Below are 25,687 nucleotides of genomic sequence, written 5' to 3'. Positions count from 1 at the left end.
ACTGGGAGCTGCAGGCGGCAATGCCTGCAGACGGTCAATGTAAACAGTCTCACAGCCTGCCAGTGGATTACCCAGATGGGCCGTAGGTTGCACTGGTCTAGGTATACTTGGTTCTGCCTCAGCACTGGGGGCTTGAGAACTAACAATTAGTGATTGCTGAGAGGTAAACAATCGTGACTTGATGACAGTTGTGATGGGCAAACAAAATAAAGTCCTAAGCATTAATATCTGTACTTGGGGCTAGATTCACAAGAGGGACTGAGCCACCTAACTGCCCCCTTAGGCGTCACTGGCATTCACAAAACCACCTCTCAGCTGCCACCTCACCCTACAGGCACCTAAATTCCCTTGGTGCTTAAGTGTCCACCAGTGAAATCCTGTAGGCACCTGTTTCTGCCAATGGGCATGTGCAAAGGTACCTAAGTTCTGACACCACTGACCTGCTCACCATGTAGCGCGGGTCTAAGCCCCAGACAGATTCACAAGTGAGGCGTTCTCCTCGTTCACTCATTGTGGGGACCGATGCCATATGCATGCTGCAAGTTCACCTAACCAGCACTCCTGGAGGAGGCGGTGCTGCAGCTGCTCCTCTTATACACAATAGCCCAGTGGTGAAGGTACTCACCTGGAGTGAGGGCGGAGGGTTCAAATCTGCTTTATTCAGAGCAGAAACTCAAACCAGGTCTCTCACCTCCCAGCTCAGTGCCCTAACCTCTGGTCTGTTGGTTCTAAGGGGACAGCACCTCCACCCCCATCTGACCTGGCCTGGGCACTAATTCCAGGCATGGGTTCACAACGATTGGACTTGATGCAGACATTAAGTCAGGGAAGTCCAACAGCCTGTGATACACAGAAGGGCCTACTGCATGATCACAGTGGTCCCTTCTGGCCTTAAAAGCTATGAATCTATGGGGAAAAAAATCATCGACTCTTCTCAGCACAGTATCTGCAACTGGGATTTGCAGAGAAGTGAAAATTATTATGATTAGTTAATTATTATTAGTTAAATATATGTGTTACCCAATTCCAATGGTACAAAAATTGTAATTTTAATGCACAGTTAGTCACAGATTTTAATTAAATGTTTTGTGTGATTGTTTTAAACCCTGTATTTAGGAGGGATGGTTACTGATTTAATCAGCTGATTTATATTTTCATACAATTTATATAATTCTGTATGTTGCCACAGCAATTTGGAATCTAACCATCGCACTTCTCTCTTCTTGCCAAATACTTCAGCCTGCTGTTATATTAAGTCAGCTAAATTGCTTCAGCCTATCCAGCAGCCTGAACTACATCCTTATCCGTTCATTTCCAATATGCTATTTGCCCTGTAGATCTTAGTGTCAGTAATATTTCCATGATGTGATATTAACAAATAAGACAAACATGAATTCCCTTTCCCTGTTCCAGGAATTAAATCTAAGCAGGAGCTTTATTGTCACAAACTGAGAAATGGACAAATGTCAGAGCCTCAGGGAAAGTTATATTTTTATTTTTCTGATGGGATGAATGGCAAAAAATCAGATGCCCCAAATCCACACTGTGATGAAAAACAGACTGTCACAGAGGCACAATGCGAGCTGCATTCCATGCCCAGAACAGGGAGGAGAGACTGTTGGAATGTTCTCATTTTAATGCCATCACCAGGTTATTCTCGCTCTTTCTCCAAATAATAGAATCTACTGAGGATATAAATCGTGGTTGCCAGTGAAAGATTGAGTGAGTGAGTTTCCAATGCAGATTAAAGAAGCATATAAATGAATGGTGGGTTTGCTTCTTGCAGAAATGAAATAGCTTTAGCAAACAGAAGAGACACTATCTATACACACACTTCCAAGGAAAGTTCATTCCAAATATTAGCAGTGTGGGATCAGATCAAAATAATAAAATGGCACAAAATCTCAGCATGACAGGGCCAGCATTGCTGTACGGGGAACCATATTTTATATCCCTGTTCAGGACTGTCCACTGTCCAAGAAGTCAGCCAGGCAGTCCTCAGGGACCGGCTGAGGCTGGGAAAGCCATTTAGAAGGGAAACAGGAACAACCCCCACTCCACCCCTCCTCACTTCTTGCCCAGGAGGTGGTGAGGTCCCCCAATGGATGCAACAGGCAGGGTTCACATATAACTGAATGACTAGGCTCCAGCTCCTGCCACCCACAATGAAAAACTAAAACCCAATGACCCTGGATAAGCACGGACTGGATTCCCTGCAAGGGCCGTTTCCAATAGCAGCAGGCAAATGGGTTTCAAGTAGAAAAATCTGGGAAAACAGGCAGTGCTGGCAAGTTGTAGGGGAGGTAGCTGCTCCCCTGCTGTGAACAGCAAGAGGGTGCAGCAGCTCACTGGCTTGAAGCAACCCCAGTATTGTCCTCTTCCACCTCCACCTCTGCTAGAGAACCAAACCCCCAAACAGAAAACTGGGGAGAAGCTTCATGAGCAGTGAGCGTAAATAAAGCAAAGATCATGGGCTATTCATGAGCACGAAGCCCCTACGTTCTTTCTCACCCCTTTGTAGCTGTCAGACCCATGTCCCTAGTTGTTAGGATCCTGGGTGGAAGTGGGCAGCCGCTTGGGAGTCAGGAACTGAAGCCAGGGGTCAGAGTCAGTATCAGGGTCAAGAATCAAACTGAGGATCAAGCCGGAGTCAATGTCGGGCCGAGGGTCAATACCAGGGATCAGGGCCTGTGCTCGGGTTCCAGATGTTGATCAGGGATCAGAATCCAAGTCAGAGCTCCAGGAGCAGAGAAGCAGGGCCATCATAGCAGCTCGCTCAAGAGCCATGTTATTGCCTAGACACTTTCTGGTCCACCCCATAAGCTGATATAGGATCAAGGAGCCAATTAGGGATCGCTAAGGCTGCTGCAGGGCTCAAAGCACAAAGGCAGACTGCCGGAAGCGGGGGTGCAGGCAATGGGAAGAATAGCAGCTCGCATATGCAGTCACAGAAGCTAACCAGGAAAACTTCTGTGAGCTTCTTTTATTTCTATATGATGATCTACTAGAAAGTGCCTGCTACAGGCATCCGCAGCTTACATATTAGTGTATTAATTCCAGTGTGTCAGCCTACAAAAAGCTTCCCATGGTACTGTAAGTATCATTTTCCACTCTCGCCTGCCCCTGCAAGGAAATCCTGGGAGCAAAGCCATTGGCTGCCTGTCTCATGTCAAACCCCAGAGAAAGACAGGAGAGCAGATTTCTCCTTGCTGCCACCATCCCACAGCTGGTCGCAATCCTCCTTTGCTCCAATCCTTATTAAGTTTCTAAACTCTTCTTTACCTTGCAGTGGCTGGCTGAGTGGCACAGCTGGGGTTTTCTCTCCCCGTTAATAAGGCCGAATGATTTAAAAGAGTTTATTCTCAATAGGCAAGAAACTTGGAGGACCTTCCCCTCATTCCCCACTCAGCTCAGTCACTTAATAAGCCCTACAGGCTCTGCGAGATCAGCAAGCTCAGCAGCTTTCCCCACAGGCTCAGAGAAACAAAATCAAAGTCAATCAGTTCTGGTTCTTCTCACTCCTTCTTAGAGTGGCTTCAAGGGCATGGCCAGCACTGCACTCATCAGAAGCGAATCCGTTTTTTTCTAGGGGTTTATACCTTGGCCATAAAAAAAACCTGATTTGTGCCATGCTGTGAAGTGCTGCTCTGCAGCTGGTGAGTGGAAGTTGATTCAAAGTGATTTTACTTTGTGAAAGCCACCATGAAACTAAGTGCCCTCTCTACAGGTGACATTTTCCTGGGCTCCTTCTCCCACAGAACATAGGTCAACACAACCCCTCAGGCTGGCTTGCTTGGTTGCCCGTTCCATTGGCTGTGCTCTCTAAAGCAGTTGTGAGCACAGGCAGTGTTACAGCCTGACAGCACCAGACCAGCTGGCCAATGGCAGCATTTCTGGTTCCCGGAATATTTCAATATTTTGACATTTGGTTTCAGAACCAAATCAAATTTTTCCAAATTTCCCACAAAGCAGAACTTCAAAAGAAGTAATGTTTCAAAAACACATATGAATGGTGATTCTGAAAAAAAATATGCTCCCCAGGCCCCCAGCTGCTGAAAGCAATACTCAGTTTGCATGGCAGGCTACCCCAGAGCCCTGAACCTCAAAGCCCTGGGGTCCCCAGCAGCCCACCAGGCAAGCTGGCAGGGAACCAGGCAGACAGGGCTTCGCCACCCCTCTACCTGCGATTCAATGAAAATTCCCCAAACTTTTTTCACAAAACATTTTGGGTTTGACAAACTGGCATTTGTTAACAAAACTCTGCTTCATCTGAAAATTTCTAAGCAGCCCTACTCGGCTTGCAATGGACACAGGTCCCTCACTGAGGCCAGGGAATCAGCAAGGGACTGCAGTGTATAGGCTAACTTTAGGGGGCTTTACCTGGAGAAAATGCAAAGTTCCTTGAGCATTTAATGTCATATGACCATGTGCAGCCAATCTCATTTTGTTTCATATCAGTTCCCATCACTCATCCATGGAGCTGCACTGTAACTTTGCAGGGGTTGGGGTAAAAATTGGGTTTGGTTTACAACCAAAAGTTTTGCTTTGACCTTTGAATTAGAACAGGTTGGGATGCAGGAATCAAAATCAGGCAAAGCCAGAAACCAGCCCTAGGGACTTAGCCACACTTTATGTTCACTTAATAAAACCATCTTATTGATTCAGGATAGAGTCATGTTGGGAAAGGGTTACAACCAGCCTTCAGATGTCTCAGAGGGGAACCCAGTTGCAGGATACAGCTCTGATTCCTCCTGACTTCGTGAGGTATTTAGTTCTTGGTCCCAAGGGATAGCTTGTGACTACTTGCTGGGCTTCCTCCCCGAGTTGCAGTTTCTGCAGGAATCTCTGATAAGTAGAATGGTGCCACATGCATGCTGCAGTGGCTCTAGTTCCTTGTTTCAATGTCACCTGTTAGTCTCTCTCCATCCGCACCTCAAGAGCAAAGCAAAAGCTTCTCTGTGTTTTGAATGTCACTGCAGTTAAGTCCCAGGGACAGGAGGATATACTGGTGGAAAGGGACTTTCACAGATATATTTAATAAAGACATAGAGGTATGCTGTAGATGGATACGTACCTATACCCTACATATATACACATAGCTATAATCTCAACAGGAACTGGCAGCCAGGGAGCTAGTCTTCCCTTGTCCCTTGTTTTAGCAAATATTTTGGAAACTGACCACAACACACAATAAATCAACCAGCACTAATTGGTGCCCAATTTCAATCTCTTGATCAATGATCCCTGACGTAGGCTCAGAGTGGCACCCCATCCAAAACAAGTATTATGCACAATTCTGAGACACAAAACTCCTGTTTTACTGCCCAAGAGTTTGCCCAGCTTTTGCCTCCCTACAGTCTCCCCAGAGAAACTCACCTTGACACAACTACCCAGCTTGATACAATCCTCCTTTTACTTCAAACATGTCAAAGCCGGTTACCCCCAGTAAGGATAGCTGTGTCTTATTTTTTAGGCAAACGTATCATGAAGGACCCATACAAGCACAGCGGGTTCCAAATAACTCTGTTTACTGGATATATACAACATGCATGACTTAGCTGCATATACATTGCTCTGCCATTAGGGTTCTGGTGGCTGCTAAAACACAGAACATGGTGAGCACCACTAGAGGGCTCACTAGCAATTTAAAGAGATGGTACCCTATTCCCACACACTACAAGGACTCAGGTTAGGACTTTCAAAGGTGCCTATTGGAGACCAAGCCTACAAATCTAGAGCACATTTGACATAAGCCATTTCTGAGATATCTCCAACCAAAAAAGGACTCTGGGTTTTTATTCCGTTGACAAAACAGCACACAACAAAACAAGGTCACACACATTTTCATTTTTATGCTTGGCTAATTCAAAAACAGCCTAATGGATCTGTCCCAAAGGAAGAGTCACCTTTACATTGAGAACAAGCACGAAAGATTTCAGGCCAAAGGGTACATGTCTGGCATAAGAGCTTATAATGAAAGTGTCTTTCCAACCCTAACAACTGTGTCACTATCATAAAGCTGCACTATCTAGAATGGTGCAGTTTGTTTTCAGCTCACTCTGCTGCAGAATCTAAATATAACCCTGCCCCACCCTCAATTGCTAGGGGTGGGTGTGAAGGTTTTTCCTTTTTGTTATTAGCCCCTGGGTCTGCCACACGTAGTATGCAATCAGCATAAATCCATGTTGTTTACTTGATACCACACGGCAGTATTCACAGCCGCCACAGAGAAATATGAAGCATCACTGAGGGAGACGTCCCGTCGGCTTCTCCTCCAGGACCGTGCTAATCTGAATAGGAGGCACAATATATGCCCTGGCTTGTACATACAGTATTGTAACAACAGCCAGAAATGCAGCTAGGCTTTGCTTCATCCACATTAAGAAACCAGCTCTCTCGCAGCATGCACCATTGCAGAGCACAACCCAGCAAATCCAACCGCTGGGCTGACCGCTGGAAATCTGGAAGTCCTTGGTACCTAGGAAGTCACCACTCTGTCTGAGTCATGCCTTTGTATTGGTGGCTCAGCCATTGTGAAAGGAACAGGAGCTGCCTGGGGAAATGGCTGTGGTGACTTTCCTGCTAATTTCTTTTCCACACCCCTGGGCACTCCTTAACTCTTTATGCAGCCAGGAGCTGAGCAGCTGGAAGAGGCCTCAGAGAGCTCCGTCTGCATAGAACAAGGTGATATTGTTTCAGGAACATATCCAGCTCCAAATCCAACCAAAGATCACACGGGCCATCTGGTGGTGCTTGGCAGAGGATGCTCTTGCAGACCAGTCTAAGCTGAACATCTCAATTTGGTTTAAAAAGGACCTTTTGCAATGCAGGGAAAGCTTCCCGACTGATCTCACTGACCAGGAAGAAAAGCTGATGGAGAGGACGTGCATTTCTGTTTGTCTTGCCACATTTGCCAGTTATCGGAGATCACAGACCTCTGCACACATGCACCTGGAATGGGTCAGAGATTAGAAAACCCATTCTGCAGTGCACGAGTTGCCACTGCATGGTGGGCAGCATATCAGCCATCTGCAGATTAAAGCTCTGAAACAGGCAGTGACACCATGGACCACAAGGCATCTGCAAATGCCGCTGCAGTCCAGCAAACCACTAATCCCCGGATTGACTGACCCAGATAGCACAAACTGGCAGAGAAGCTCATTAGAGCTCTGAAGGAGCCAGTAGACTCCTTGGACGCATTGCCCAGAGATTGTCAGAATCCTGCCTGCATTTCCAGGGAGATTCCTTGCATTTTAATTCTTTTCACTTTGCTGATTTGCTAAGACTAAAGAAATGTGCACACTGAAGAGTACATTGATGGAATTGAGGCAACATTAGCAGGCTGGCTTAAATATGCACCATTTTCATTTTTCTATACTGACTGTTAATTAGGTCACTTTCCTTCATATATTTGCCACATTAACAGTGCTAGGGAGGAAGAAGTGAAACCTAGAGAGATCAGTGAGTGGGAGAAAGGAATAAAAAATCCCCCACTTTGTACTGAAAGACTTCAGCTAGCACAGTGAAGAGCATCATATATCGGTTTTGTGACACAGGCATCAACTAAAATGTAACTCAAGAAGCCCTTTGCCTGGTGCAGCATCTCAGAGATCACAGCCTGAATTCCTGTTAATCCCTGGGCAGCAGAGCAACAATGAAGAAAGGAGAAAAGAAATACCCCAACCCTGTGTCCTTTCCTTGTCAATTTCAGATTCACAAATGCAGGTGGATCTCCCCACCCACTGCTGCCAAAGATACACTGCACCTGCAGAGCTGATCAGTCACTCACACCTTCCATGTTATGCACTGTGGGGCTGAAAAAAATGAGCCAGCAGCACTATTGACAGGAATTGTCTACTGGGAGGAGATCTGCAATTCTGTCCATAACAGAAGGAAGGAATGATGAAAGAAGGTCATTACGGTGGGAAACAGGCAGCTTCCATTTTAACCCTGTGAAAGCTGAGCTCATTGCCTGGTGCATTAGCAGTGATCAATAACAGGCCGTGCCCTGCCAAACCTGGAAACTCCACCCAGCCTGTGGCCAAGGGATCAATTGCAGAGCAGCTAATTTGTCTGGCCCTTGGATTTGATTAACAGCGACATAATGAAGACTGAAAATTGAATTGTACCAAAAGCTGATATAACTGTAAATTGCTGTGATTCATGCCAGTGCTTTGGTGCATTGGTAAATGCCTAAAACCCGCAAACAGCTAAACTAATAAGGAGCAGATGATGAAAAACAAGTGTAGTTCTAGCCCCTAAAAATATTATTCTGATGTTCTCCAAAGCATGATCTCACCCATCTGAGAACTACTGTTGCAAGGAAATATCAGGAATTATTCACACATACTTAGAACAGTACATTCTGTCTGATTTAACTGAATCAGTGATGTTAGAGGCCGACATATTTCCTTAAAGGTGCCGCACTGAGTGCCTGAATTTTGAAAAACAAGGTTGAGACAAACTCTAATCCAGCAGGATGCTAAACTGCTCCACTACAGACACCAAGAAACCAGTGGCCCACAATCCCCCAGTCTCTGCCTGCTCCCTCTGCTTCCCTTCACCAGCCCTCCCTCGGATCAGCTAGCAGTGCCTCCCAGGTACCCACTGTAAAGCTGTGCTAAGGAATTTCAGCTCCTTCACTTGCACTGTGTCCCACTGCACTGCCTCATTCCTCACCACTCCAACAGAGCTCAGCATAACCCAGCACAAGACAAGGGCCGTTCTGGAGCCTGTCGCAGTATCTAGCCCTGGGAGCCAAAGCAAGAAGTGTGTGTCAAAGTCACTGTGTGCTCAGATCAAGGGGACAGACTGGGGGGTCCCAATCACTGCAAGATCTTCTACCTAACTAGCCAGCCGGATGCCAAGGCACACTGCATTACTACAGGTTTCAGAGTAGCAGCCGTGTTAGTCTGTATTCGCAAAAGGAAAAGGAGTACTTGTGGCACCTTAGAGACTAACAAATTTATTAGAGCATAAGCTTTCGTGAGCTACAGCTCACTTCATCGGACTCTGTTTTTTCCACCAAATGCATCCGATGAAGTGAGCTGTAGCTCACGAAAGCTTATGCTCTAATAAATTTGTTAGTCTCTAAGGTGCCACAAGTACTCCTTTTCTTTTTGCGTTACTACAGCTATTACTGCTAGTATTTACTATTGACATTACCAGAGCGGCTAGGAGCCCGAGCCAAGGACCAGGACCCAGTTGTGCTAGGTGTTGTACAGACAGCGTGAACAGGTGGGCCTGTCTCAAGGAGCTTACAAGAGAAGAGATGATAGATAGATACTGCGAGGGGAGCACTCAGAACCAATGACACAGAATCCGTCAGCACAATACCCAGTGCTCTCAGCACACCCGGGGCTAGCCATTGTCAGGTTTTATGTAGGCGTCCTGGTAAAGGAGAGTTTTACGGGGGGATTTGAAGGAGGTAGCTTAGCAGGGGATTATGGGAAGCTCCTCCAAGTGCGAGGGGCCATGTAGAAGCAACCACAAAGGTGCCTGTTGGGAAATGTACCAAGTGGATGATGGAGGCTGGCACCACTGGCTGATCAGAGGTGGGAGTCGACGTTCCAGTGTCATGGTATGGGTCTGGGACAGGCCAGCAGCGAATCAGGCCACTGGAGACTCCATTGTCACCCCTCTCTCTTCCCACAGAGCGGTATGAAAAGATTGGGTCTTGCAGTCCAGAAAACCATTTTCACACTATTTGACAAATAAACTCAGCTCCTTCCGACGCACTCCCTGGCTCCTCGCCTGCCCTCCTGTGTGCCAGAGCTAATGACACACCACCCACTTTGCCATCCATGACTGAGAAGAAATGCAAAGTCCATCCAAATAGGGAGCCAGTGGGTGTGACGAAGGCACTTGTTCTTGAGCATCCCAAGAGAGACAGCTGTATTTTAGAGAAAATGTATAGTCCATCCATCCTGAAATGAAACGTCCATTCAAGGAAGGAGGTGCTGTACAAGTAATTCAGAGATTTTTTGCTCCCAGGATTTGGTTCAGACCCCTGCACCCTAATTCTGAAATTGAGAAGTAGAGCCAGTCCGAATTTTTCAATGAAATCTCTTTTCATCAGAAAATGCTGAATCTTTAAAAACGAAACTTGCCCTGGAAAAGTGTCATTGTCGAGGTTTCTTGGGTCCAGGATATTTCTGGTCAGAGAGAGAGAGAGAGAATGGCCAGTAGCCTTGAGGGCACTCCCCTGGGATGTGAGATGCCCAGTGAAAGTCCTGATTCTGAAGCAGGAGCACTCGCTCTCTGGTTTTTATACGAACGTGAAACAAAAGCAAATGTGGAACCTTAATTTTTTTTTCACAAAGCCAAATTCTTGTTTTCCAGCCAGTCCTATTCAGGAGCCACATTAGGTTCAAAATGTCTCAGGGAAGTTCAGGGTCTGTGCATTCCATACATTACATGATGACCCCTAAATTTCCTGTTTAGACCTCCATGACACTACATGGGAAGGGTCCACCTTGGCTGGGCTGATAATTTCGTCCGAGGGGTATTCCTCTGCTAATGCACAGCTGACAAACTCTCCACCTGCAGCAGGAAGTGTCATTTCAAAGGTTCATGCCTAGGAGTAACACTCTTGTCACCTGGTGCATTGGAACAAAGCCATGCACAGCAAACAGCGCTATACAGAACAGTCCAGGGAAAAGCAATACAGGCAAAGCAGGAGGTAATGCCCTACCTTCGAACACGGCCCAATTCCAAAGGGGCTGCTCTCAGCCATCTGGTGCAAGTGCAGCATCGTCCTGAAAGCAGTTATGAAAAATGAAAATTAAACCACACCTCAGTGCTACCTGATAGGTCTTATTGCTCTCCAGAGGGAGCAGGATCTGGTGCATGAAAATGTGACCAAATGCAATGGCACTGAGTAGTGTTCAAAGCCACTGAAGGAGCTTGGATAATCCAATCACTCCGCTGAGAGAGAGAGAGAGAGCATGTCGCTCTCGAGGGAGGAGGGCATATTAAACTCATGTTTTCAGGTGTGTTTCCTAAAGGCTCGTGCTATTGGAAATGCTTCTCTGTGCTCCTTTCGAGATCATCAAGCCCAAAGGAGCATTGCAAACTTCACTCTAGAAAGGCCTTCACTGGCCAGCAGTTTCAACTCCTTTCACCAAAGCAAATTCTCTCCAATTCCAGTCTGTATTTCCTGATTTCTGAGTGCTAGTTTCCCCCTTGCAGTCCATGCTGCATGCAGAAGATGTACAAATGTACTTGACATTTCCTTTCCCTCCCTTTGATAAGTAACTCATTGGGTTGGAGGCGAGGTGATTCATAAAGGCTCCTAGCCCTGTACGGGTTTATACCTCCAGTCCTGCAATTACCAACACCACAATACAATTTACATGCCAGTGAGCTATTCTGTTGTAGTGTGAATTCACTATCGTGCTGTATGGTATTGCACAGGGTCAGCATCGCAGTCACAACCCAGCTTTGCAGATACAAACCAGGGTGCCCATATGGTTCTGTGAAAGGGAGATGGGGAATTCCAGGAACCTCATGGGCCAACTAAAGCAAACAGAACTCAGGCCTCTTGGGTTCCAGGACATTCGTTCCTTGGTGCGTATGGAGCGCTCCAGGTACGAGGGGAGATGGCCCTGCCAGCAGAGTTAAAGTCAATGGGATTATTTCTGTAGCAGGGGGCGAATTAATTTGAGATGGGTGCAGCCCAGAGTTATTAGGTGGGAGGTGAAATCATTCAAATAAAATGAAAAGTGACCCAAACTGGCATCCACAATTCAATTATTTGTGTGTGTGTTAAACTATTAACTGAATTTTTTTGGAATTATTTTTCATTTTCTTCTGATTCGCCCAATCCTGGTTTTAGCCAAGATGCAAGAGCGCCAGAAGTCTCCTGCCCGAACCTGTTCTCTGAAGATTTCTCACTCAATTGCACACTCGAGTCTCTGAAAGTGATCACTCCACATCCCAGAACCTTTGACGTTTGCCCACTTCCCATAAGAAGACACCTGAAAACAATACAATATAATACAATGCCCTGATTTCTGTTGCTTGTGTGTCTTTGTTGTCCAATCTCATTCTATGAGACAACAGACTAACAAACAGGCCAAAACTAAAACCAAATGCTGTGTGGGGAAATCATTTCATAGGTATTCTGCTCCCTCTGCTGGGGAAATCAGAGTCCCTCAGTACGGTTCCAGAGCCTAATTCCCATCCCCTGACTATATCATGTTGATTTGTCTGATCCTACATTTCTTATTTAAAGTCTCCCTTATTAGCCCATAACAATACATCTCTCTCTAACAATAGTCTGGTCAAGGGCAATCCTCTCAAAAGATCTTTAGAACAAAGCCTCTGCCAGACTGATTTTTTTTTCACCTTCTTTATCAGCACAGAAATGTTGCGCTTAGTGCAAGGTACCCAGGATGATCTGTGCTATACGTTCCAAGAGTCTTTGTTCTGTATTCATCCCTCATCACAGAGAACTGGAAAACACTATTCACAAAGCAGCTCTGAGTATAAATAGTGGGGGGAACAGGGGAGCCTGGAAGCAGATCCCAATGGTCTAACAGTTATCGAATAGAAAGCTGTGCAGATCTGCCAACTGTGTCCATTAGCAACTCTGTGACTGAGGAGAAACATCTCAGAATCGGTGACCTGACTCTTCTGAAGCCTATACACTTTTTGTGCCATGGAAGCGCCTATCGACCTAGCTAGCTATACTCTCAATTTACACTCATGTACACAAGAGGAGAATCAGGCCCACTCTCTCACTGGTGTAACACTTCTTTGACCCATATTTCTAAGTGCATCACTTTTATATAGCATCTCTCGCCACACACACATACACACACAGAGCTCCCTGCCGAAACCTCATCACGTCTAGCTGCTGAAGAGTCTAATGTATCCACCCTTCTGTCCAGGGGATACATCTCGTTATTGAAATGGACCCATTGTAATAATAAAGGGACATGAAAACCACAGTGCCCATCACCCAGCCGAGAACTGGTACCTTGGAAGGCACTGGGTCATGGTACAGCTGATTACTAATGAAGGTCAGAGGAGCAAATGAGGGGAAATGTGCTGTATGAAATATTGATCGAGTGGAAGACTGATCTATCTAATGTGTGCTGAGGTTTGCAGTGGTGAGGTTATATTCGCAGACAGTACTGTACCTCCACAAGGGATGACCCAAGTGACCAGCACACTGAAATTTTGTGGTTTGTAGCCTTTTTTTAAAACTTGTACCTGAAAACCATTCTCTGGGTGTAATAAGAGTAGCTTGCACAATTGGCTAGAAGAGTCTAAATGGACCTACGCAGTGAAGAGCTCCTCCTGACCTGCTATACTGTAAGATCATAACTCCAGTACATTGTTACTCAACCGGCAGCTACTGGTTAGAGAACATGAGTTTGGCCTCTGTCTCCCACAGCCATGGAAGGATTTTCCTGACATTCCCTGAGGAATGGCTCCTGGACTCAACCTGTGGAATATTCCTGCAGGAGCTGGGAGGAAAGAACTGAACGGCTTTTCATTCCTCTCTCTGGAAAGGGATTGACTGTAAGAGAGAGCTGAACAAACACGTCACTGCCCCACAATGGCAAAGAAATCACCCTCTTCATTGGGATTCAGCTGCCAGTGCGGGAGAAAGGGAGTCCTTTGGGTTAGTCTGACCTCTGGGCCCCAGCGCTCCTTGAGGAGCTAGCAGACCTCAGCCCTGACAGGACCCCAGCCCAGGGTCTCCTCCAGCAGTGCCTCTCTCACACAGGTTTATTACCCCGCACAAGACACAGCAACAGATTATCACCAAGATCCTGACATCCCTTGGCTGGTGTTTTTCACCACATAATAGGAACTGTTTGCCCGGAAGTGCTAACAGAGCCTATTAATTTAGAGAGGCTCATCTTTCCCTGACTGGTGACCCAGCCAGAGAGACCAATAGCTCTCAGCACAAACAGAAACAGACAGGAGAGAGAGATTGCTAGAATCCCTCGTAGTCCATACGTGTTTCTCACAGACTCCATTCTTTCCTGGAAGCCTCTGAACAGAGCCTAGTATCCCGCCCTACAGTCCCCTCCAATGCAAGAATTAACTAGCCCTTTCCTTGCCTGCTGTCCTCTCCCGCCCATCGCTGCCTCCTCCTCACCCCTCACTATGCTGCTGCGCATTCTCTGGCCACCCCAGTGCATTCCTGTGGGCTCATGATCGATCCCATCCTCAGCAAAGCTCCTCCAGGGACTTACTTGGGTGCACACAGGATCGTAGAAATGTGGGGCTAGAGAGGACCTCAAGAGGTCATCTAGTCCAGTCGCCTGCACTGAAGCAGGACCAAGTATTATGTAGTCCATCCCTGTCTAACCTGTTCTTAAAAACCTCCAGTAATGGGGATTCCACAACCTCCTTTGGAAGCCCTTCCAGAGCTTGACTACCCTTACAGCTAGAAAGTGTGTCCTAAAATCAAACCTCAATCTCCCTGGCTACATGCGATGACCTTGCTGAGGTTGGTCCCATTGCTGTAGGGAACCATTTGTCCCTTGGTCTGTCTTCATGAACCCGTCCCCTGGGGAGGGTAGATATTAACATGTCTCACTCCCTCACCCCCATCCAATCTTGTTAGACTAGTCTGTGCTGGATGCCTCACTTCGAGTGGCCCCATCACCATGGCATCTAGCCATGAGTGCATGGCAGAAAGCTATCACACAGACACACCGGATTTCGTCCCACACACATGGCCTCAGCTATACCTGTGAGCCATGTCCAGGCCTGCCAGCATCTGAGAAAAGACACTGAAGTTGCTCTCTCCTTCTGGTTGCTGTGCGACACGGACCCTTTCCAACAGCATGGTCTGGCAGAGGAAAGAAAGAGAAGCTCAGCATCCACTCCCCAGCCTGCAATCCCCGCCCAGCGCCAGCCGAGCCCAGAGGCTGTGAAACCCAGATTGGCTGGGAATAGCCAAATGACCATCGTACATTGTGACGGGAGGGGTTCTTTATGCCAAACACCCATCACTGGCCAGATCAGAGTCACTGAGGAGGTAGCCAGACTCACAGACCTGGGGATAGGATGATGCCACCTGGATTTTTTACATATTTTGTATTTGGACAAAAGATTAAAGCTTTTGAAAATGGATTATTTGAGAGACCAAAAACTTTCCTCTGGGTTACACCAGTCCAACACCCCGCGAAGTAACTGGTGTAACTGAGAGGAAGGATTTAGCCCAAGGCATGAAGGGACTTTCAATAGCATGTAAGGGACTTTCAGTGGAACTTGGGCTTTACATCACCTAGGCGCTGTTGAAAACGCTAACGACCACTCAAATCATACTTTTCTTTGTATCCCAGAGACAAGCAAACCATTCCAGGACTGGAAATGAGCCTGAACCAAACTCTTTGATCTTTATTATTTTTTATGGCTGAGTGCCCCTGCCTTTGCAGCTGGCAGCTGAAGCGCCAACCTACTGCAAAGAGCCAATTCTTGTGATGGTTTCCCCCTCGAGCTGCAGATGATTATCCGCTATGCAGTGCCAGAGAGCGGTGCATGTTCAGATGGCTTGGACACACCTCACCACACACTCAGTTCTGAGCCAAGCCAAGCCAATCCTGCCAGCAGAGGGGAGTGGAGCCTGGCAGCTTCGCCATCGCTGCTTACTACAAAGACTTGCTCTTGGAAATCAGGGACCCTCCTGGTAAGTGACTCCTTGCTGCTCTCCCCTCTATGCTGGGAACAGCCTTCTCTACTCTGCTGTTAACATCCCAACTCATCCACAGTTAGCCCTGGCAACCTGACTTGTACACATAGGAAGCCAAGGGGGCTTATGTTGCTACATGGACACCTTGGTGAGTTGAAGGGAAAAAAAAGACAGAAAAGCCTCCATTGCCTGGAGCGTCTCTCCGTGCACACAATAGCTGGCCTTTTTCAAACTCAGGGATTCAGGGAACTTAATCTCGGAAGAAGAATTGATGCAGCGGATTTTCGGGAGCATTAGAAATGGAAATAGCGAGAGAGCCAAAGTCAGCCTTGAGCTGCACCAGGGGTGCCTCTTCTAGTCTGCCCCGTCCCAGGCAGCTGCAGGGCTGGTTCCCTTCTTGCAGCTCAGCAGAGAGGCCCAGCAATGCACTCACGGGAATGTTCCAGCCCCGAGGCAAGATCTGCTAGCTCCGAGACAGGGCCAGAGCAGTAGGAAGCATGTGCCAGTGACATGCAGGAAGTATATGCCGTTTGATTCTTGGTCCCTGGGATTCCCACCCAAGCAGCTCAGCTCCTGAGAGCAAGGGCAGAGCTTTGCTTCTCTTAACTGTGGTGATAATGAAAGCAGATAGAGGCTTCTGTTTAATTTCACGGTCAATGTGTATGGTGCTGCTAATTAAATGCCAAATTATAGATTTACTTATGCATATTTCACACCAGTCCCACTCTGCTCATCTCCCCAAGACGAGGTGGCTGGTTACTGGCTGCTGTGGAGCCCAACGGCTTCACTAAAAAAGCTCCTGCTTAGCAGGAATTTGGATGACCAAAGTCTAATGCTGGACAGATGAGAGACTGGGGACGCATGCAGGGCCGCAGCTACCATTGTCCCTCCTGGCAGCAAATAGGTAGAGGCATTTTCCATTAAATATACAGAAACTAGCTGCCAGTCAACGTACAGGCCGCCCCCAGGTTCTGAGGTGCTTTGGTTTGTCTCAGAGCAGCGGAGAATCCAGAGCCCCGGACAGCCGGTGCAGATGTTACTTGTTGCCTATTAACTGAATGTTCCACCAGGACATTCCTTGTGGCAGGGGTGGCCTTGCTTTCAGATCCATTTTTTAATCAGCTTATTTTCTCCAGGGTTCGTATTCCATAGGACAATGCAAACGCTTTCTGGTTTGTTAACCGGGTCTGGCAACACTCCCTCGGCATCGCCTGGCACTAAGCACTGGACTCAAAGCAGGGACTCGAGTTCTAACCATGGCCCTAGTGGCCTTGGGCAGGCTGCTCCCCTCTGTCTTAGCCTCCAGACAGTGCTGACCCGTCATGCAGGGGTTTGCCAGGGTTAAGCAGCTGACACTAGAAGAGTGCTCTGCAAGGACTCAGTCGGATGACGACTGTACCAACCATGGAGTGAAGGGGTCTGCATGAAAGGCAGCTGACCACCGCTCTGCCATGCACATGGTCCAGGAATAGACCCCAGAATTCTCACACCCCATTAGACCACAAGTAAGGGAGAAGTTTTATAGAGATGCTTTACTGGGCAGCACTTGCATTCCCCTTTACCTCCTATAAACCTCCACCTATTCATGTCCCCAGCAGGAAACGCTGTGCATTTCCACAACTGCTGGACAGCTGGGTGACCATGGGGATTACTGTGTGGTGCTGCCAGAGAGGACCAACCCTGCACCTGGCATACAAGGACACTAAAGAATTGCAGTAGGTCTCCTTTGATCACTTGAGCTCTCCCATCTTGCCAGTGGAAGAGCCTGGCACTGTGCAGCACTTGACCTGGGTGCGGTGGCAGGGGTATGCAGCGTTACCTGGAGGTGAGCAGCTGTTATTCGGCCGGTGGCATTGAAATCCAGTGACATGACCATGGAGAAGCGAGTGGAGGCGCCGTTGTGACAGGTGGTCACTGTCCCAAAGGCTTTGAGGATTGTGAACATGGCCTGAATCTTCTCCACTGCAAAAATCAACACAAAGAATCCGGTCTGCAACAAGCCGGCTGTAACAAAACACTGCATGCTTGCCCAGTTCGAATCCCTGCTCTCCATCTCCCTGGACCCCAGTGCAACAGCTATACATGGCTGCTGCTATCCCAAAAGCATTCATGTTCTTCACTGAAAATCAGACCCTCCTCCAAGTCACAACTCCCAAGGCATCTCTTTGGGTCCCGCAAGGCGCAGACTCTCTTAGCAGGGAAGACTGTGATGACACAGTGGAGGTTGCTGGCTCAGTGGTATGTTGTTGCTCATCATTCTATTTATCCCTTCGGAAGGCCTTCATTTTTGCATGCAAGGCCATTGGGTAAACCTAGATCAGAAAATGTTTAATTTATTTATTTATTCGATTTTAAAAAGTCATCTATAGGTGCCATCCAGGCTGTGGTCTCCTGCCCCAGCAATCAAACAATACAATGTAAATGTAGACCAGGGACTATCCATAAATGGAGACATCTCAATCCACACCCTCCTCTACAGCCTTACCAGAGGGAGGGGAAGAGATGCTGGAAAGCCTAACAAACCCAGGCTCTGGGGAAATGGGGTGAGGGAGCAAATTCTAAAATCATTCCAAAATGTTACTACACCTGGAGCATTGGAGACAGGCACATTATATATGTAGAAGGGATAAATTAATACAAATTCTTCCTTTCTCCTTTGTGCAAAAAAAAAAAAAAATGCAACCACATAGTGTCAGGTTCCACAGTCATTACGTTGCAGCTGCATGGACTTCACAGTCAATGGCCAGGAGAGCACCGAGAACCTCATGTATCAGAAGCACAGGCTCCTACCACCTGAGCTACAGGAGAACTTCTGTTAGTCCGAATGGTGCTAGGACTTAGCATGAACAGGAACACAAAGGTTCGGGGATTCCACTCATAACTGGAGAGGACTGTCCGGCCCTTTTCATTCCTATCTGTGATCAGTTCTGTGCACACATGGGAGAAGTTCCCCATAAACATGCACACAGAGCCACCTTCTTGCCCTCCTCCATATCCTTCCTTGACACGCTCCTCTGCCCTGAAGTCTACAAAACCTTGGCGTTTACAGACCCATGTGGTTCTCACTGAAATAATAAACTTGGTGATTGGTTCAGAATAACTAAGTGTCCTGATCTGGGAAATATTGTCCAAGGTAAAAATAGACCTGAAAAAGAGCCTAGTATTAACACTAATGAGCTACTGTTCCCTGGACTCAATACAAAGGGATTATCCTTATTAAATTCCATTCAAATAGTGGCTATCACGTTTATCCAGTTGGAAAATATAGTTTGTTAGATTTCAGCTTTAAAAAAATCTCATCAGCACCTCGGTAAATTCATAAAACTGGCCCGTACTCACTCTCGCAGTATGCTGAGCCCACTGCTTGCAATGCTGAGCCAAACTAAAATGAATTATAATGATCTGTATTATGGCAGCACCCAGCAGCCCCAGTTAGAGACCAGGCTCCACTGTACAAACACAGGAGAGGCCCCTGCCCCCAACAGCTTACACAGAAATGTAGAAATGTCAGGCTGAAAGGGCCCTCCAGAGCTCATCAGGTCCAGGCCCTGGCATTGAGGCAGGATTGAGTAAATAGACTGTCCCTGGCAGGGGTTTGTCCAACCTGTCCTTAAAAATCTCCAGCGATGAGAATTCCACAGCCTCCTGTGGAAGCCTGTTCCAGAGCTTAACTACTCGTACAGCTAGGAAGTTTTTTCTACTACGTAACTTCAATCTTCCTTGCTGCAAATTAAGCCCATGACTTCTTGTCCTACCTTTAGTGGACAGGGAGAACAATTGATCACCCTCCTCTATATAACAGCCCTTAACACATGTGAAGACTGTTCTCAGGTACCCCTCGCCCAGCCTTCCCACACAACTCAGGGTTTCTAAACCTGGTATCATTTTTGTTGCTGTCCTCTGAACTCTCTCCAATTTGTCCAAATCTTTCCTAGAGTGTGGCACCCAGACATGGACACAGGACTCCAGCGGAAACCTCACAAGTGCCGAGCAGAGTGGGACAGTTACCTCCTCTGTCTTACATACAACACTCCTGCTAATACACCCCAGAATGATATTAGCCTTTTTCACAGCTGCACCATATTGTCGACTCATATCCAGACCCCAGAGCCTTTTCAGTGGTACTACCCTCTAGCCAGTAATTCCCCATTTTGTAACATTTGTGCATTTGATTTTTCCTTCCTAAGTGAAGTACTTTGCACTTGTCTTTATTGACTTTCATCTTGATTTCAGACCAATTCTCTAAGTGATCAATGTAAGTATTGGACAAGACACAACAGGTAGACAGACAGATGGGGAGCACAAGTGCAGAGGAGTGTCGTCTCATTGTTCTCTCCCAGCCATTCGTCTGTCTCCACCAGTTGTCTCTTGACTTGCACTTGGATTGGAAGCTGTTTGGGACAGGGACTGTCTCTTTATTCTGTGTTTGTACAGCGCCTAGCACAGTGGAGTCTTGGTCCATCAGTGGGCTCCCTAGGTGCAACTGCAATACCCAGAACAATAATCTGCAGACATAGCCACCCACTGACAGTCTCCCCAGCTGTACCTGAGACTCTGTTGTCCACGCTGCGGGCGGCGCCCACCAGGTATTCCAGAGCACTCTGGCAGCAGGTTGTTTTCCCGGCACCGCTTCTCCCCAAGGGCACAATTGCCTGGTCCTGTCGGTGCATGAGCAGGTTCCAGTAGGCTCTCTGTGCCACAGAGCTGATGTGAGGGGGCATGCTGTCTCGCTTCCCTTTGAACACCTAGAGACAGAAGGGCTGCGTGAAGGAGCTGCTCTAATAATCTCGCTGAATACGGAGTCGCCCGGTGGGGTTCTCAGACATGAAGACTTTGAAGGTTTTAACTTCAAGCCTGTCTGTTTCCATTCAGGCTGCACTTTGTAACCCCACTGGGCTTCCCAGCAGCAGGCCCTTTCACCCTCCTTCCCTGAAGCGACCCCCCCATTGCCTTGAGCCTGGCTGACACTTGCACTGGAAGGACGGACAGTTCCAGATCACAGGATAGGAGCGTGCGAGCAGAGAGAGCCTGCTGTTAACAAGCCCATTTGTTAATGAGCAGCTGTGCCGTTAACGGGATTCCTCCCCTCTCTGCCCATGTCTTCATGTCACCCACTGGCCCAATTTCCTAGAGTTCTGAGACATTCAATTCCTGTTTTGCAGAATTTCACAGTTTCCTCTCCCTTTTCAGCACACACCTCTCCAAAATACATCGCTTTCTTTGCAATTCTAGCAAAACAGCTCTTTTCTCACTCAGATCAGGCAAGCACACACTTCTAATGAGAACAACCATCTGAAATGTGAAAGAAAAGGCTGGCCTCACTCAGCTTTTGCTTTGAAATGGGTCCGCTTTTATTTGAAAAGTTCATGTGAATTGGGTTTAGTTTCAAGTGCCTGATGCAAGGCAACCTCCCCCCTTGATTTTTCATGCAGCTTTGCATTTCACAACGGACACGTCTCACCCCCACTCAGTTTGCTCTGCCCTGCTGTACAGAAGGACCCAGGTTCTGATCCCACCCCAAGGAGTGAGGAGGCTCAGGTGTGTAAATCCCATGTGGGCTGATCAGAAAATGGAGCCCTGTGTGTTGTTGTCAGCCGGTACCGGAGCTCCTATGCGAGCTGAGCACAGCTCCAGCACGCTCTGCTTCCCAGCCCCTTCTCTGTTGTTAAGATGGGTCCGTGGCACCACCTACTGGACACTGATGGAATCCACGGAATTCTCCTAGGAAAGGCCGCCAGGGAACAGGACATTCACTGAAGATCACTTTCCAAACTAAACAAATAAAACCCTCTACAGCGTTTCTAAAATAGTGCCCTGTGAAATACGTGGCATAAACTGAGCATTCAATGGTGTGAGATTTGCAGCCGTCTTAAATCCAAGCCAGGGAACCCATCTACCACATCACACCATCACGTAGCCTCTGTATAAGACATGTCACAGGGCCATGACCACTTACCTTTCCTGAGTAGCTAGTAGTGGCCCAGCTGGGCTTGAGTGCAATCAGGCTGGGCCCTGCATAAGTGTTGCAGAGCTGGGACTGGTACCGGTGCTGGAGTGTGTTAATGACACTTGATTCATTCAGACTGAGAAGTGCAGCAAGATCTTCCGTGTAATCCAGTTTGGAGGGATTGGTCTATAAAAAATAATGCACAAGAAGCCGCTTGAAGGGCCAGCTGTGCTGGAGAGACTCATTTCATTCCTTGCAGTGCACAGCTGATAACACTGATAACTTGGGAAACCTAACATTTCTCCAGCTCAATCCAGAGTTTCCTGTGATCACCCTCAGAATGGGGGGAGGGTGCCCAGTTAGAGAGCTCACAAGATGTGACTCCCTGGGGCAGAGAAGAGGTCAGTTTTGGTGCTGCTAAGTTAATATATATATATATATAGACATATCACTCAAAATGTGCTAGACACTTTCCAAACCAATTGGAGGCCACAGTCCCTTCCCCAAGAGCTCAAAAGCAGAGCTGCCCCCACCTCACAGGAGCAGTGAGGTTTGCCTGGGGGCAGAGAGACCATTTCGGCTGGGATGGAGAAAGGGGCTTTCCAGGCAGGTTTGACAGCATCTATGGGGTATTTCTGGGTACTCACCCGGTGAACGTCCTCCTCGTCCACCTCAGTGACAGTGTTGTCAGCTTCTAAGCGAATCCTCACCCTCCCAGCTGGCAGTTCCGGGGTCCCCACATCTGGCTTCAGCACGGTAGCTGCAAGGGAAGCCCATAGATGAGCTCTTTCCTAAATAAGGGGCAGCTAATTACAGAGGGAGCTGAACAGGCCTGTACAAGGTGAGGTTCTTGTTCAGAGAACTACAGAGGAGCCAGTTCTGATCTCACCCAGTACTGTGCACTAGGGAACTTCTTGTGCGCACCAGCAGGATCTACACAGTCCAAGTAGTGCCCAATGCTTTAGTGGCTTTAGAACTCACACCCCTGTAGTGCGCGTAGCCCTAAGGGCTCTGTCTACACTGCAAGTGTAGGTATAATGGCAGCACAGGTAGGCAGGTGCATTTATTCTAGCCAGACAGGTAACAGTGTATATAGATGTGGCAGAACAGGCTTCAGCACAGGCTAGCACCAGATACATACTAAGGGTCCCTGCTGGCTTGTACTCTGGTTGCTAGTCCATGCTGAAGCCAGTTCTGCCGGTTCAGCACCACTGTTGTCACCCATGCTAACTAGGTTCAAGTTAGCACAGATAAGTCTACCCACGTTGCATCCACACCTCCACTCGCAGAGGAGACGTGAGTCACAGTTCCCGTTATGTACGCACACTACCAAAGCGAGGTAAAGGGGCCGCAGCATAAACGAGAGATTCAGACTGGTATATAAAACCAACTCGGAGAGTTAATAACAGCGTGCACAGAAAAAGCATCATGGGAAATACCTTAGAGCCATGTTTCCCAAACTTGGGACACCGCTTGTGCAGGGAAAGCCACTGGTGGGGTGGGCTGGTTTGTTTACCTGTCGCGTCCGCAGGTTCGGCCGATCGCAGCTCCCACTGGCTGTGGTTCGTCGCTCCAGGCCAACGGAGGCTGCGGGAAGTGGCGCAGGCCAAGGGATGTGCTGGCCGCCCTTCCCGCAGCCCCCATTGGCCTGGAGCAGTGAACTGCAGCCCGTGGGAGCCGCGATTGTTTACCTGTCGCGTCTGCAGGTTCGGCCGATCGCAGCTCCCACTGGCTGCGGTTCGCTGTGCCTGGCCAATGGGGGCTGCGGGAAGCGGCGCAGGCCAAGGGATGTACTGGCTGCCCTTCCCGCAGCCCCCATTGGCCGGACCCGCCAGGGGCTTTTCCTGAACAAGCGGTGTCCCAAGTTTGGGAAACACTGACTTAACAAATACCAAACACTGCCTGTACTGGAAGAACGTTACAGGGGAGGGCAATACAGGGGAGGGCAATCCAATGTTTGCATGCCTTCAATGAGCGCGACCAACAGGAAAGAGATCACACCAGGCATTAGGTTTGCTCCTGTATTTCAAGGGTGATCTTTTGCCTCTCACCCCACTAGCATCTGCAGGCTTAGTGGCCCTTGCATGGCCCTTTGCATACAATAATCCTGTTTCACACCCTCCTGCCTGTCAGAAAGCCAGACAAGGTTTAACTCATTTCCCAGATCAAGAGAAGCAAGTCATCCAAACCTAATGGATGAATCTCTGGACAGGCTGAGCTCCCACTAACCCTTCTGGGGCTATGCAAGCTGCAGGCATTTGGCACTTTAGAGACCTGGCCAGGCAGGACTTGGCCAAGCCACACAGTGAGGTCTGACGGAGTCCAGAACAGAACTAAGAGCCCCGCTCCCAGGCCCCTGCTGAAACTGCCAGACTAGGAGGAGGTCACAGCTCGTAGGAGAGGCTCCTCTCCTGTCTGAGCCTCAGCAATGCCCACACAGGGATAGCCAGACTGGATCAGACCCGAGATCCACCTAGTCCAGCATCCTGGCTGCAGCTGTGGCCAGTGCCAGCTGCTTCAGAGGAAGGAGTCCTGTGTCTGCAGTGATTGGATTAGCTTCCCCGGGGGAGGTTTCCTCCTCGCCCCCAATGGTGCATCCAAAGCTGGAGGGTTTATCTCCCTTCCAAACAGCACCAAAGCAAATTACTCATCTTAGACATCACAGAGTGGAGACAGAGAAAATGAAAGTTACCAAGTGTAAATCCATCTTTCTGGACAAGCCAAACTTTCTCCGTTTCATACCACACGTCATCATGAACCTGGAGACAAAAAGAGAGTCAGGTTCCTGCAGCAGGAGACAGTGAAGCAGAGGCAGTTGTGATCTCATTTCTTAAAGTCTTTGACCTTTGATCTCACACACAATGACAATTTGCTTTCTAGCCACAGAAATTAGCACTTTCCTGTTAAAGTTCTTCATTTGCATTACACAAGGCTTCTTTCCCGTTTGCTGGATTACTAAGTTACAGGGGTACAGACAATGCAAATGTCTGCTATTACATTATAATTCAGTACAGATACATGAAAACAATGCATGCAACATCCCACCCGGTTTTCATGACATTTAAACACTAAGCACATTCTTACACATTTTAACATCTGCATACATTCTAATCAAATTGTCACTTTTAAGATTACATAACACAATGATCTGGGACCTTAAACAGGTTATTTTATTTTATTTCAGGACTCCTGTGTCAAAGAGGTTTTTACTCTAACTCCACAGGGCAGGACTCTGTACACCATACTCTAGCTGAACAGCAGGACACATGGACAGGGCACCAAATCACCTTGTCTGAGTCTGTGCTTTCCCCTGGCTCCTTGATTTCTCCAGGCTCCTTCTTGTTTTCCACTGGTTCCTCCTCGATTTCTCCTGGCTTCTCCTTGACCTCCTCTTGCTCCTCCTTGATTTCCACTGGTTCTTCCTCAACTTCCCCTTGTTCCTCATTGATTTCCACTGGTTCCGCCTTGATTTCCCCTGGCTTCTCCTTGATCTCCCCTTGCCCCTTCTTGATTTCAGCCTTGATTTGGAGCTCCCGCTGCCTCTTCGTTACCACCTTCTCTTTCCCTGAACTTTCAGGACGTTTTCTCCTCAGTGCGTCGTCCTCTTTTGCAGGATCTTCACGGTGGCGCTGAAAATCCTTACCGGTTGTTGGAACACCAGCAGGGGCATTTTCCCCTTTACTTTGCTCCTTAGGGCTCTGCTCAGGACACGGAGGTTTGGCAACCTTGGACTTATCTGGTAGGATTGTCTTCCCTGGTTTGGGAGTGACTGCTGTCTTTTCAGGTGCCGGGGAGGTGGCTTTCATGATGTTGCTCCTCTTCATGACTCTCTTGAAGGGAAGAGGCTTTCTCGGTGCAATTTCCACGGCCACTTCCCCTTCGTGTTGCTCTCCGTTCAGGCCATTCTGCAGCAGTTGCCCTTCACTTGCCATTTCTCCTCCTACTTCAAGGATGTTCTCATCCTTTATCACAAACTGCTGCACGTGGTTGTTGTCCTTCCCAGGAGGCTAAAAACAAAATCAAGATGAAGCGGAGCCTGTTAGCATTAAGCCTGGTGATGCTAGAGGAACAACTCACTCGGT

The 25,687-nt window shown here is 47.9% G+C and overlaps 1 protein-coding gene across 1 annotated transcript in view; it reads right to left on the bottom strand.

Annotated features, from left to right (window-relative positions):
- MYO18B (myosin XVIIIB) overlaps positions 1-25,687 on the bottom strand; it is a 212,892-nt gene that overhangs the window by 174,162 nt on the left and 13,043 nt on the right. The window contains exons 3-10 of the mRNA XM_043498239.1: positions 24,893-25,612; positions 24,298-24,364; positions 22,253-22,365; positions 21,615-21,791; positions 20,205-20,403; positions 17,478-17,620; positions 14,715-14,815; positions 10,694-10,757 (exon numbers count right to left, since the gene is read on the bottom strand). Coding sequence (XP_043354174.1) covers positions 10,694-10,757; positions 14,715-14,815; positions 17,478-17,620; positions 20,205-20,403; positions 21,615-21,791; positions 22,253-22,365; positions 24,298-24,364; positions 24,893-25,537 — 1,509 coding nt within the window. The 5' untranslated portion in view covers positions 25,538-25,612. The remainder of the gene's footprint in view (positions 1-10,693; positions 10,758-14,714; positions 14,816-17,477; positions 17,621-20,204; positions 20,404-21,614; positions 21,792-22,252; positions 22,366-24,297; positions 24,365-24,892; positions 25,613-25,687) is intronic.

Source organism: Dermochelys coriacea, chromosome 15, assembly GCF_009764565.3.
Source record: "Dermochelys coriacea isolate rDerCor1 chromosome 15, rDerCor1.pri.v4, whole genome shotgun sequence".
In the NCBI taxonomy this organism is placed as follows: domain Eukaryota; kingdom Metazoa; phylum Chordata; order Testudines; family Dermochelyidae; genus Dermochelys; species Dermochelys coriacea.
This window is presented reverse-complemented; position numbering and strand designations above follow the sequence as displayed.